The sequence below is a fragment of the Oryzias latipes genome, chromosome 5, assembly GCF_053564925.1.
Source record: "Oryzias latipes strain Hd-rR chromosome 5, Olatipes_Hd-rR_3.1".
Taxonomy (NCBI): Eukaryota; Metazoa; Chordata; class Actinopteri; order Beloniformes; family Adrianichthyidae; genus Oryzias; species Oryzias latipes.
This window is the reverse complement of record NC_136241.1, coordinates 2,620,646-2,635,451: the sequence shown is the minus strand read 5'-3', so window position 1 is coordinate 2,635,451 and position 14,806 is coordinate 2,620,646. Positions and strand designations below refer to the sequence as shown.

The following is a 14,806-nucleotide window of genomic DNA, read 5'->3' as shown; positions in this document are numbered from 1 at the left end:
AGTGAAAATAGAATTTTGATAACAAACATTGACCATGTCAATAGCGGGTGTTTCCACCATTCGCTGCAATGACAGCTTAACACAGCGTCTCCATGTGGTGGAGAACAGAATTACAGGATGATGACAGATCTGGGTTTTTTTGTGGATGCGGCTGGATAGTTCACTTGGAGAAGTTCAGGACTAGCACATGGGATCTGAGTTCAATTCCCAGGGAGTGCAATGTCTTCATCCAGTCTGTCCTTGTAGTCCCTATGGATTATATATTACATAGTATAGATGCATCCGGAGTAAAATATCTGTGGGAATTAGTGAAAGCTGATTTGCTGTGGTGACCCCTGACATGCCAAGACACGAACAACACGATGAAGTAAAATATGCAGTGACTAGACTGTCTACGATAACCAATCGATTTTGCTCTGACTGATCCGTTTTGCTCCTCCACCATATTGGAGGCATATTGGCTTCTTCACACTGACAGCACTGTGTAAGGTGACCTGACACTCAGAACAGAACAAGATAGTACTACTCATTAGTCAACATTGCTGCATACTTATATGCAAAACCAGGTTTCCGTCCCAGAGAATTAATGCCACATCTTCAGTTTTCTTGTTTTTAAGTAATTAACACGGCACACAGTGAGACCATTACAGTGGCCACCAATTATACAAGTTCTCCCACTTAAAAAGACAAGTGAGGCCTTTTCATCATATGTATCCCCTGAATTATGAAAGACAAAAAGATACAAAAAATCCAGAAAATCACAGTCAGAATTTATTAGCAAATTATTGTGGAAAATAAGTATTTGTTCAATAACAAAGTTCAACACAATACTTTGTTATATACCCTTAGATGGTTTTTCTTTTATCTGGTTTGCTCTTCAGATACGATCCTGGAACAAATGAAAACAGGTCCATGCATTCCGACTTCACAGTTTCTCCAATGACAATGAAAAAAGACTTTCTTCAATAAAACAGAAACATCTTTTTCTGAAAGCATTAAGACAGAAAAACGTTCAACAAAGACCCAGTTTGTAATGCAAACAGTTGTGTGATAAAAAACACAAAAAGTTTTCTTTTTCGTTTTAGCCAAATCCACGTTATTTTCTGCTCCCTAAAGAATCGGATCATCACAGATTTTTTCTTCCATTTGTCCAAAAAATATTGCAGCATTACACGAACAGCACAGGTTTCATTCTGTTTTTAAAAGTAAAGGACTAAAGTTAGGGTAAAAACTGTCCATTTACAGTAGCAGAATGTATTTTTGTATGAGAAAAGCAACATTTCTGAGAGGAAGGTTCTCCTGATGACTTCATTCTGAAGTTATTTGTTGAAATAAAACCAGATCACTCTCTTAATGTGTGCTTAGATTTGAGTCCATGGAATGTAGGAAAGGTTTCAGAATTCACAAATACATTTCAAGAAAACCAAAACAAAAGCGATTAACATCATCATAACTTATTTCATTTCTTTTCTTTTAGAGTCAAAAACGCTTCCTTCAGGAAAGTTTCTTGCTCTTTGCATCCCAGACTTCCTGTGCGGACACAAAGTCCATTAACAATTGCGCCATTTTTCTTGGCCTCTCCAACACCACAGAGTGACCACAGTTATCCACCACGTCCACCTGGGTGTGAGGTAGCGCCGCCTGGATGACCGCTGCACCACAGACATCTACCACCTGACAGAGGAAAACAGAACATGACGGACAAATATCAGGAAATTCTCTCCACGGAAGAAGGTTTCCTGATTCGGCTTAAACTGCATTTCTATCAGAAAATCATAATTAAAGAAAAACAAAAAAACAATCCCACTAGACTGCATTGACAGTCTGATCTGATCTTAGTTTTTTTGCTGCTTCCTTCTATTTATCCTTGTCTCGATGCAAATAAGAAAAACAAAGTTCAGGAGGAGAACAGTCAGTTTCTCTCCACGTTGGATTTGGACTCCACCCACCGATCGCGTCCCTGAACACGTCATGTGCCCAAAATAGTCCCTGATTGGTTGACGCGACGAGTCGTCTTCACCAAAGTTCCGGTTTTAAAACTCTGGACATGCAGGGATGCCCAAATCCCACTGCTGCTGGACCAACACAGCAGGACCTCAGATCATGTCTGTAACCTGACTTTATATCCACACTGGATTCTCTGCCATGTGGTTCAGTGTGAATGCAGCTTTAGAGTTCCATTATATCATTCATGACACTAATTATTTACCATTATTGTGGACCTTGTCCCAAAACTTTAACAGCGTGGGGTTGTCCCTTGGTTTCCTGCCTGTTGGTTTTCTGATCTTTTTCCAATTTGTCTCAGCTGAACTGGTCTTATTTCATTTCACTCTGAACTGAATATCTTCTGTTCTGATGTTTGCTTGTTTCAGAGAACTGTGTTCTTCTCTCAAACATCGTCCTGCTGTTTTATTATGTGCATTTATAATTCTCTACGCGCAAAAACATGATGCAGCTCCATGGTCACTGTGCAGGGGGGTGAGCTCACCTGGTCCTGCCTCCCCCAGATGACCTGCAGAGGAACTGTGATCAGATGAAGGTGATCCTGTAGCGAATGACGAGACTCCTCCCCAACAATCTCCAAGAAAACTGCACACACACAGGTGAGGGGGGGGGTGAAGCATCTATGACCCGATCAAAGCCTGCTGACGTCCAATCCGTCAGTTAATGCTCAGACCAACAAATGAGATGAGCAGTAATAGTGTGTGGACCAACCTTCTCTGTAGAAATCGTTGTTGGGAAGCCTGTTGGCCAGCAGACCCCGCAGGACCTGAGACAGAAAGTTCAGCGTATTTCACCTAAATATTCACAGCAGCTGAAAAGATGGAAAACTGTCATGGTTTCAGTTTGTTGTGTCTTGTTTTTCGCTTTAGTTCTTGTCCTGTCTTGTTTGGTTCTGTTTCCTGTTTTATTTTGAAAGGTTTCCTGTCTTTTCATGTCTTGAGTTTTACTTCCTTTGGTCCCCATCTGTCCTGATCGTGTTCACCTGTGTCTCGTCTGCCCTGTCTGTATATAAGTCTTGTCTCTGCCTTCCTCCTGTGTTGGTCAACTATCCCTGTCTGGTGTTCATGTCATGCCATGTTCCTCGTTTCTTGTCCCTCGCCACGCCACGCCACAGTGAGTTTTGGTTTGTTTTTGTCATCCTGCTCTGCAGCGCCTTTTGTTTGTTCGCATTAAACCCCTTGCCCTTGAACCGTGTGCCTCCGCCTCTGCATTCTGGGTCCTACCGGCTCTCAAGCCACCCCCGCACATGACAGAAAACAGTAAAAACCCCAGACAGACAGCAGATCCGAACCAGCTCTCCTTTACCTGTTGAGGGAGGCGGGGGGTTGTGTGGCAGCACAGTTTCAGCATGTCTTCCAGCTCCTGAGCGGTTCTGGGGATTAGCGGGATGGACTTTTCCTGGGTGATGTTCTGCTCCAGCTCTTTCAGTCTGACAATGAACTTTGATTCTGTGGGATAGATCAGCCCTGTGGAGGGAGGAAGAGGAGCATCGGTGAGGCGACGGCTCATCAATGAGGTCAGTGGGGCGTGGTCAGACTCCCCTTACCTGCGGGACACACCAAGGTGAGGCTGGACAGATCAGAGGGGTACCGAGCAGCATAAACACCTGCAACGTTTCCCCCCATCGAGGTCCCAACCAGGTGGAAGGGTCTTTCATGCAGACCGACACTCTGCACGAACTTTACACACAGATGACAAATGGGGGGTGGGGGGCTTTTATTAAGGTTTTGCACACAGTGGACATGAAAGTCTACACCCCCTTGCCAAAGTCCCTGGTTTTTCTAATGTAATAATATGAGCTTAAGCTAAATTAGCTGAAAGATGAGGATGAATCCTCTTCCTCGTTGTGACAGCTATCTACAGCAGATCCACCAAAGACTGGCTCTGTCAGAAAAGGATTCTGGTTTTGGAAGCATGGATTTTTTACACCCACAACATCAGATAAAAGCTTTTTCTTGCCTCACACTTTAATGAATTTTCTTTTTTTACATTTTTTCAAAATTATTTTTGACCTAGTGAAGGAAAGAAATATTAGAAGTTCTACAACTACTACTGACAGTAAGTTAGTGAAAAGCTGAGTTGATGTCATAAACAGTGTTTGCTTCACTTCACAGGTTTATGGAATAGGGAGGTAACTGTATTAGGGTCATAGAAACACCACATTTAGTTTTTTCCACATAATAGTCTCACTGTTTTCAGCGTGTCTTACTTACTGAGGCCCAAACCGAAAAATTCTAAAAAGTGTGGCATCCATTTCAACATTCTATGTGTGTAAAAATGGTTTTGCCAGTGAGTCATTCTGATCATCTGAGTTCTTTTTTATTCCATGGGCACATGATGCCATGAAAGGACAAGCAGCACCACACCACCACAGCGCATTCAGGTTGGTAGCAGTCAGTCAGATGTTGCAGCTGAACTTGTCTCTAAGTGTCATCGGCAGACTTGAGTTTGTGACAGACCCAGGAGTGGAGCCCCCCCAGTGACAGACCACCACCATGACCAGGACCTAAGGACCTCTGACCTCAGACATTTGTGACAATTGTGTGGTTAAATTGTATCATTTCAGAATGTTTTATATTTATGCTGATGATATTCGCACGTATTTATGCGTATTTATGCGACCAGCAAAAATAGTGATGGAAGTTCTTGTTGGCCACACATAACACATGCAGCCAAGATGCACACTGCTGCGTTGCCTGCATGTATTTTAAGTGTGTCCAAGAGTGAATTTTGTTGTTGGTCGCATGTATTTAAAGCTAAAGTTGCATTAGCTGTCACGCTCCTAGGTGTGTGAAATGTGTTCTACGACTTTGATTCTTCCCTGGAGGAGCGGTTAGCTGCAGAAACAGCTGCACTCAGGAACCTTTAGGTGGTTTAGCCCTAACTGTGACCTGTACTCCTAACCTTAACCCTTCCTATGGGGGTCCGTGTGGCCAACAAATAAATTCAGGGCTGGGCACACATATTTCGAAAATTTCCTGCGAATAGTCACTTTCTTATATTTATGAGCCCTTTGGCTGAAGAAGAACCTGGAAGCATCAACTGTGAGGGGTTTGTGTGCCGCACCTGAATAGATGGAACACACACACATGCTATCCAATTCACCTAAATATCCAATGCAGCATCACTTCTGGCCCTAACCCCAGAGTTCCGTTGAGATGAAGCCCCTACACCAACCTGGTGGATGCGGCTGACCTGACCCTGAATGCTGTAATCCTCGGCGCCGGTGCGACTCGTCCCTTCGTGTCCTGGCATGTCCACACACACCACGTGCTGCTCTTTGGGGAGGAACTGCATTAGAAGATAAGCATATTCCAGATCTTAACATGCATTGCAGAGGGGAGCGCTCCAAGTTCAAACTGACTGATGCTCCTGTCGCCTTTTTTCAGGTTACAGTTTAAAAGAGAAAAGTTCTGAATCTGTCTTGCCTGATTAAAGTCCCACTCCAATGGAAAACACATTCTTCTCATGGAGGTACATGTTTACAATAATTTAAGCAGAAAACTGCGATTCTGGTTTCTTTATTGAAATCGTGATGGCTGCGACAGACGGGATAGGCTCCGGCAGCCCCGTGACCCCGAAAGGGACAAAACAGGTTTAGAAGGTGACTGAATGAACCTTAGCTTTCATATTTTTCAAAAAAAATGTTGCATTGAGGGAGAAATGGATTGAATTTCTTGGTCACAGCAACGTAAAATGACCCTCATGTGTTTGTGGGCAACACTTCACAGACGACTGTTTCTCTGACCTGTAGGAGAAAAAACTGTTTTCGCTAGCAAGTTCCTTCTGAAGCTGGATGCAGGCCAGCGTCAGGAGGGCAGCCTGTATCTTTAGCACTAATGTTAGGCTGGGGCTGTAAGCTAACAGAGCTCTCAGCGACAGCGAGGGGAAGGGGGGCGGGGTTGCTCCATGCCAATGCCCCCGCCCACAACATAGAGCCGAATTTCTAATGAACTCCTGCTGCTGTGCAGGTTAGCATTGCGCTAGAAAATGACACAAAAAACTGCATGTTCATTAATAAAAGAACACAAAGATGCTCGGGACTTTAACTACAGAATTACCTGCATTAAAGGAAAAAGCGGCAAACTGCGGATCTAATTTTTGTGTAGTTGTAGCTTTACTGTATGTCTCACGTTAATGACAGGAAGCCACATGTCTTTGCTGGCTGAGAAGCCATGCAGCAGAAGAAGTGAAGGAGTGGTTCCCCCTGGTGTCCCGCGGCTGAAGTAGCAGAAGCGATAACTTCCACTGTGAGAGTAGCGGACCACCAGTCCCAGCCTGCGGCGCCAGTACCTGCAGAAACATTTGTTTGTGAAGATAATCCAGGCTAACGGTGCCTAAGACAGACGGAAACAAAGCTCTCTTTGTGTTTGAGCTCATTCCTATTCTCCACAATGGAGTTTCTGTGCTAAGTCCTGGAGTCTGTGTAAAAGGATCCAATGATAAACAGTGTCAAAAGCATAATAAAATAATAATTTAAAAAATATTATATGGCGCCTGTCTGGACACTCAAGGTCGCCTCTCTGTATAAAAATATGTAAAATCACAAAAATACAAGAATAAAACTCCAGAAAAGAAGTTGACAGTTAAAAACAGCAGTTTAAATATTATGTGCTGAATTCATGGCAAAAAAGGTGAGATTTGAGATGTTTGGAAAACTTGAGTCCATATTTTGTAGATCAGAGGGGAGGGGGTTCTAGAGCTGCTGCATGCTCTGCCCCCCCATGGTAATGAGACATGGTCGTGGAACAGCCAGTCGAAGGGAGGAAGAGGATCTGAGGGAGCGAGTGGGAGGAGCTACAGTCAAGAGCTCTGAAAGATACGGAGGGGCGAGGTTGTGGAGGGCTTTAAAGGTTAAGATGAGGATTTTGGAAGTGATCCGGGGAGGTACTGGTAACCAATGAAGCTGCTGGAAGACGGGTGTAATCTGGTGAATGGGGTGTTAGATTATTATTCGAGCAGCTGAGTTTTGAACCAGTTGAAGCTTACGGAGAGTTTGTTGTGGAAGACCAGAAGGAAGTGAGTTAAAGTAATCGATACGGGAGGTGGTGAGACTGTGGGCCAGGACAGCTGTGGAGTGAGAGCGGGACGGAGACCACGAATGTTACGCAGATGGAAGTAAGCGGAGCGGGTGATGTTCCTGATGTGGGCAGTGAATGAGAGAGTGCTGTCAAGGATGACACCAAGACTCTTAACAGGAGTCGAAGGAGAGAGAGAAATTACAGAGTTTGCTAAGAGTGGATTTAGTGCCAACAACGAGAAGTTCAGTCTTATTGCAATTTAATTTAAGGACATTTGCTGTGTACCAGGATTTGACCTCAAAAAGACAATTGGAGAGGGAAGACGGTGAAAAGGGGAGCCAAATTTGGAGATGTAGAGCTGGGTGTCGTCCGCATAGCAGTGGAAATGCATATTTTGTTTCTGAAAGATGTGACCGAGGTAGATGATGAAGAGAAGGGGCCCCAGGACAGAGCCCTGGGGAACACCTGTGGTGATTGGGGTCACGGGAGAGGTGAATGATTTTAACCAGATGAACTGGGTGGGACCTGAGAGATATGAATGGAACCAGCTGAGGGGAAGGTTGGTGATGCCAATGTTGGAAAGTCTGTCCAGAAGGACGGGGTGGGAGATGGTGTCAAACACCGCACTCAGATCTAGCAAGAGGAGGATGGAAACTGAACCAGCATCCGCCGCAAGAAGGTCGTTAGTGATCTGGAGGAGAGCTGTTTCCGTGCTGTGGATGGAACAGAAACCAGACTGGAGCTGGTCTAGCAGCATTAAGACAGTGACTTTGCCAGTGTCATTGTTCAGGCGGATGTCATTGGTTACCTTGATAAAAGCAGTTTCTGTGCTATGATGGGGTCTAAAACCTGACTGGAAAACATCAAATGAATTGAAAGTCAGTGAGCTGTTGGTAAACAACTCTTTCTAGGACTTTTCCTCAAAACGGCAAGTTTGAGATGGGTCTGTAATTGTTCCATACTGTGACATCAAGATTGCTCTTTTTCAGGAGAGGTTTAATGACTGCAGTTTTTAAGGCCTCTGGAAATGTTCCAGATTGAAGGCACATGTTAACTATTTGAGTAATTGGTGCTGATAGTCAGCAGAACTACCCACAGAGCTGCACAGACACCTTTTTAACAGCTCTTGTTGCTGCATCACGATTGTGTTTAGTCTGCAGTCTGAGAACTGTCCTTGCACTGACCACAAAACTCAAAAACATGAAAGCAATGACATCACTATATCCAACACTGTAAATGTATGTGTTTGTCTTCTGCTGTGGGTCTAAATTCAAGGTGTTTAGTGTCTTATGCAACAGCAAAGCAAAGTTCTCAATGAAATTCTTCCTTAGTTGTCGTATTTAACCCTTGTGCTATCTTAGATGACCCCCCCCTCACATTGACGTGTTCTCCCTACCATGACAAAGGTGGATAAAGGTGGAAAGATTTCATGTAATCCATGGACACCAGTGAAGATCACAAATCATTGAAGAAAAAAGGTTCAGAGCACTGTCTAGTGGGTCTATATGACCCAACTCCCAACGTTAAAGTGCCTAGGATAGCACAAGGGTTACAGAATTACACAAAAGTCCTAAATGTAGTAAGTAAAAAAAACTCAAAACAGAGAATAAAAAAACCAAGACTGCAGAATGAATGCTCTACACCTACACAGCAAAAGGGCAAATTACCAAGAGGTAATGGTGAGGAATGGTCCTAAAGCTGTAATATTAGCCCCTCATCCATTGGTAGTGGATGGCACATTAAAAGTGAGCTGGATGACTGACAGTCCTGCTCCTCCATGCCAGCTGCAGTTTGTCCACTCCAGGTAACAAGAACAAACTTGGTTCAGTGTCAGTTTTACAGCTAACGCTGAATAAAGTTGCTTAATTCAACTCTCAAATGTAGGGGTATTTGGAGCTGTAGTGGTGTCCAAACTTTTTTTCAAGGGGGAGCCCCTCAGCTGGGAGGCTGATCCGGAGAGAAACCCATTTCTTCAGGCGGGTGGCCTCTGAAGCACAGACGTTTACATTTCAATGCAAGTATTTTAGCGCAACCTTTATAAAGTTCAAAAACAGATATGTATTTACTACAGCTACGCGCTAACATACATGACCAGCAGCAATTGATGACGTCATCGAGGGGTAGTGTCATCCAATTTTAAAGATCCTGGAGGGCTTACATTTAGCTTGGAGGGCTAAATGTAGGGAAAGAATCTGGATTTGGCCCAACAATTTGATGAGTGTTGACTCTGAATTTTTAACACTCAACACTTCCACCAACACTTTTGCTGCGTAGAAGTCATGGGAAATGATTTGCTTGTGGAGAAAAGAGAAGTGTGAAGGGAGCCAGAGTGCTTGAGTCCTCACCAGTTGTAGGCCTTTAGGAGCACTCCGGGCCAGAAGAGCAGGGAGGTGACAAAAACCAGCACTGGCAGAAGCAAGATCCCTCCAGTGAGCATCATCCCTCTGCACTCCATCACTGCAACCTTAGAGCCTGACAGACATGGAGACACAGATGAACCTGAGAAGCTTGATGATAAAAAAACCAAAAGATGCTCAGTTTTGGACTCAGGCTGACTTTGACATCACTGACGTCTGTTACAAACAGTCAAGCAGCTGTTACTGATTATTCCTGTCATTGCTACAACATCCTTTAAAAGGGCCTTTATCATACAAAATCAACTTGTTTGAGCTTGAAGTGTATTATAATGTTCATTCCTCTCCACAAAGTGGTATTTTGAGCTATACACACGAGTATTCCTCTGAAATTCTCTCTGAGCACCAGCCCCTCCCAATCCATGAAAACAAGCAGGTCCTCACATTGTGACATCAAAAAGTGAGGAACCGCCCCTTTCCAGCACCGCCCCCAGGCTAACACACACACCCCGAGGCATACATACCATTACGCAAAGGTAGGCAAGCGCATGTCGGCCCCCAGCTGAACACTTACTAAAAATGTCTTTTCCGTCCATCATTATTTAACTCTGTCGTGACAAAAAAAAAGAAAGAAACAAACACCCCAAATCACTGAACCGGCATAAGATCGATCATGTGAAAGTGTTTGGTTCTCCCTTGTTCTTCAACGGTAAAATTCCCGCCAACAGCAAGTCCAGAGACGAGCAAGTCGGCGAACAGAAGCAGCATTGATGCCAGACTGAGTGGTTTCCAGCTCAATAGGCCGGATCTTTATTCTGACTTTGCTTTAGGCGGATGAACATAATTTGGGCGGGTTTGGGATCGGTTCTGGAGTTTTTAGCTTGTGGTTAAAACCCATTTCAAGTAGGGATGTTGGGTCTGGGGAGAGACAGATGTCAGCTGTCGTCTTCCTCACCTGACTTCATGACATGTAAAGCCCATGCATAATTACATTTATATATTTTCTCACTAACCCGTTTCATAAATGCAACTTATAAGTTTTATTTCAATCATTTTTATCCTCAAAATTGTTTTTTAGTACATGTCCTATTTATTTTCAGTGCAGGCCTGTTAAATCTCCGGCACACTAAAGATCACACAACCCTAAATGAAGTCAGGTTGATTGTTCCTTTACTCAGCGTATGCCAATAATGTAAAGCTTCATTTATTTATTTTAATGAATGAACATTAAATATTACATTCTAGATATTTTGAATCCATCTCCTCCTTTCCTTTATGATGGGTGATTGCATTTCTGTCGTTAATTTAGACAGATTGAGGCAGAAAAACAACTCAGCTTTTCTGATATTAATATAAACAATAGATCATTTGTTTTTATGAAACCATATGTATATATTTGGGAACATTTTTAATGTTGGTGTTGCGCAAATTTCCTTTTAATACACTATTAGAAAAACAGAAAGTAACTTTTGGAGTCATCTCAGGTGATGATTTAGTTCTTCATGTTTGATTGAATAATTGGAAATGTTATATTCACAAGAACAGGGTTTCCAAAATCAAACTCTTCTTTATTTTGTTTCACAAGAACATTTGCTTTTCTTTTATCTCACCTAAATTCCTGAAATACAACAGAGTTTTAGGGCCAGTTTAAAACTAAATTATTTTTTTATTTAGACTTTAGAGTTGTAAATTAAGGAGAAAAAACACCAACGATGTCTGTTTATTGAGGCCTTGCTTAACCCTTGTGCTATCTTAGATGACCCCCCCTTCCATTGACGTGTTCTCCCTACCATGACAAAGGTGGATAAAGGTGGAAAGATTTCATGTAATCCATGGACACCAGTGAAGATCACAAACCAAGCGACCCTGCATTTTAAAACAGCATGGATGCAATCCTAACTGAGCGGCGCTCCAGCGCGCTCGCTGGGTTTGGGAGCAATGTCAGGGGGTGTGTCTGTCACTTGGGGGCGGTAACCTTTCTGGTAGGTCTGATTGGCCAAAATTTGCAGGTCAAGCAGCAGGGCGGGACTTTCATTCTTTTAGAGGCTTTAATAGAAAATGTAACGTGGATTAAAATGTTAACGAACGGCCAAGACCAAGGTGAGAAAGTGCAGCAGGTTTTTTTGTGCTGCAGGTTTTTCTCATGTGAAAAATCACTTTATTAGGTAAATATACATGAACGCTTTAGTTAGTCTGAGAAAGAGCTTCCATGCTATTCAAAGTACAGGAAGCGTGTGTTAGCGTGTGGTTAACAAACGCCAACAATTATTTAATTAACATTGAAAATGCTGAAAAGTGAGCCTCCTCAGACGAAGTGTCACACAGACTCAGAGATTTTCTCTTTCTGTTGTAATGAAAAGTATAAATACAAGACCAATTTCCACTTTAGTTCATGATAGGCTAATAAGTTCAACTAGAACTTCTACAGTCTTTAATTATTTGTGTTTTTTCTCACTTTCCTTTTTTTTAACGAAACATCAATATGGCCAATATGGTTTCAGAAAAATAAATCAACATCCATGGCGATTAGGCAACTAACTGAAAAAATTATAAATGACACAGATAATAAAGAGTTCACAGTAGGAGTGTTCATCTCTCTGGAAGAGCTTTCAACACTATTGATCATAACAGTTTAGAAAAGAAACTGGAAAGATTTGGAATATGAGGACTGGCCTTAAATTGGTTAAACAGTTACATTAAAAACAGGCAACTGCTAAATTTAAGCTACGGAGAACATCTTGGGTCAATATTAGGTCCAACACAGTTCATGCTATATCTAAATGACATAGACATAGTTTAAAACACACTCATCGGCAAATACTTTTTATATGCTGATGACACAAGTATAGTCTGTACAGGGGAGAACCTCAGGGGAGTTAGGGAAACTAAAACAATGGTTTAACAAAAATAAACTCTCACTCAGTGTTAACAAAACTAAATTTAGTATTTGTGGAAATTGCCACATTCCTGCAGATTTAGAAATAAAAGTTACTATTGATAATCATGATTTGGAAAGAGTGACAGAAATCAAGTTCCTTGGAGTAACTATGGACGACAAAATAAGCTGGAAACCACAAATAAAGCAGGTCAGAGCTAAACATGCTAAAAGCAGAGCAGTATTGGGAAAAACACGTCATACACACGTCTACTAATATATTCCCCCATAATACGACCATATTTACAATACAGTGTAGAAGTTTAGGGAAATACTTATAAAACAAACCTACAGTGTTTGTATATCTTACAAAAAAAGCTGTTCTAATAGTTCATGGTGTGGATTATGGGTCACATCCAAATGCACCATTGTTTAAAGTCAGATTTATTATTATGAAATTATGGGAACTAGTGAAACTTAAAACAGCTCTAATCATGTTTAAAACCAGAAATAACTTACTTCCAATAAACATACAACTAATGTTCAAGGACAGAGACGGGAGAACAAGTTAAGAAATCAGCTGAACTTCAAAAAGCAGAACATTCATACTGCAATAAAAATGTGCTCTTCAATTTGTGGGATGGATTTATGGAATGGATCGGATGAAGGTTCAATAAAAAAAGGGCAAACGTTTACATGTGTTCAAAAAAAAAACTACAAGATGTCCCTAATGGATCCTTACAAGGCCAGAAATGATCAATAAAACAAAAACTGTTCAGTAAATTTACTCTGAAAGGATTAAGAATGGCATGATATAGATGCTTTACTAATCCAGACAAATGGCTTTCAACCTCTGGCTACTCTGTAGAAGGCAGGACTAACAACAATGACCATGCTGCTGTCTCAGTAACCGGTCTGGAAGGATGGATCCAGCTGGTACAGAGGAACCGCTCAGCCTGCATGGCCTCTGCTTTCTATCAGCTGCTTCTTCATTTATGTCATTTTAAACTGTGGACTGTAATTTCCACATTAGACTTGAGGTGCTTTTGTTATCAATGCATCAAACGAAAACTTTTTGAGAACGAAAACAAGAAGAGCCTGTCAGAGAACAGGTGAGCTTTGACACCTTAACATGGCAGCGGCCTGGTTATGATTCATTCATGTTCACGGTGAATCAGCAAAGAAAGTGAGGCAGAGTTCAAAGCGCGCCTCGCGCGTCCAAACGCACCAAAGACTGACTCATCTTCCCGCTCAGTCTGGAGCTGAGCTACAACGTTACCCATCCAGGAACAACTCGTTAACGAAAACCGTAACATTCCCCGCGTGCGAGTGCCTGTTACGTCCTCCGTGGTTTGATCCTGCCGGTTTGCTTTTGGACGTTTTGGCGCCGTCACTGCGGTGAAAACGCTCGCGGAAGAACACACGTGCCTGTGTGACGCGATCAGAAGCACCTGTTATTAAGACTACCTGTTTGCGACTACCTCACTTCGGCGCCGGTTTCCTGCTCTCCATTCGACCTGTCTCTCCTCCTGCTCCCCTCTATCCTGCTTCTCTTTCACCGAGTTACACAACAGACGCACTTTCATCCTTACTTAAAGGGAACTGCTATGCTGCATTCAGGACGCCTCTGAAATAACAATGTGCATGATGGAGGGTTGGAACGACGGTGAGAATTTGGCCAAAACAATTATGTTATATGAGTGTAACAATTCTTTTTTAACAACGATTGGATTCATATCATCATTTGAGGTTTCTGATCTGATTCATTGTCAATTTTGGCTCATTTTAAACGATCCGATTTATTGACATAAAATGGATCCAGAACATCTTTAGACAAATCTTCAACCAGCGTGACTCAGAAGACGCTGAAGTTGGCTTCTGCTTCACAGCTTCCGATTCACGAGTGCAATAAAGGAACTTTCCACTGTTATTTTCGCACTACGATCCCCTTAGACCGGGTCCTGTTCAAAAACCGCTGGACCTAGACTTCTCAAACTTGGATTAAATTATGGTTTAGATAGTAAAGAATACACTAAACACAGTTTCCGATTTGTGAAACCAGTCTCTGATTTGTGAAAATGTGAAATAGGATGAATTTTATCGCCTTTTGCGCATTGTGTCCACTTTAGACCGGGTCCTGTTCAAAAACCGCTGGACCTGGACTGCTCAAACCTGGATTAAATTATTATTTTAGATGGTAAAGGGTAACCCTAGACCAGTGTTTTTCAACCTTTTCTGAGCCACGGCACACTTTAACCTTAAAAAAATCCCGCGGCACACCAGCATCCAAAAATTAAAAAAAAAGGATAAACTCATAGTCTGTATTGATCTACAGCCCCTCCCTCCACAATCTCACATGCATTTTTGAGATAATTGTTACAGAAAAAGCTGGAAACTGCAGCTGTTTTTTTCTAAAAGATGCAATAAAAGTTAAGTTAGAAGATTTAAAAACAGTTTGTGTGTTCGTTAGTTTCAAGACGTTTAACAACAGATCTCCTTTTGCGCTGTCACTCTCACAACCCAATGCATCATGGGAGATGTAGTGCATAAAA

General features: G+C 42.3%; 1 protein-coding gene across 3 annotated transcripts; it reads right to left on the bottom strand.

Annotated features, from left to right (window-relative positions):
• Positions 1–749: 749 nt before the first annotated feature.
• On the bottom strand, positions 750–13,875 carry LOC101175545 (abhydrolase domain containing 6, acylglycerol lipase). Of its 3 annotated transcripts, none has more exons than XM_011494588.4 (9): positions 13,736–13,875; positions 9,371–9,497; positions 6,138–6,297; positions 5,182–5,295; positions 3,551–3,683; positions 3,310–3,470; positions 2,716–2,770; positions 2,489–2,589; positions 750–1,674 (listed from the first exon to the last, which is right to left on the bottom strand). In XM_011494588.4, exons 2-9 carry the CDS (start codon positions 9,478–9,480, stop codon positions 1,495–1,497), a joined length of 1,014 nt encoding a protein of 337 aa, XP_011492890.1. In that variant the 5' UTR covers positions 9,481–9,497; positions 13,736–13,875; the 3' UTR covers positions 750–1,494. The 3 variants fall into 3 exon arrangements, with proteins under 3 accessions (XP_011492890.1, XP_011492889.1, XP_020557099.1); XM_011494587.4 differs by having other exon boundaries at positions 13,722–13,862; XM_020701440.3 differs by lacking the exon at positions 13,736–13,875 and adding an exon at positions 13,483–13,687.
• Between the last annotated feature and the right edge of the window lie 931 nt (positions 13,876–14,806).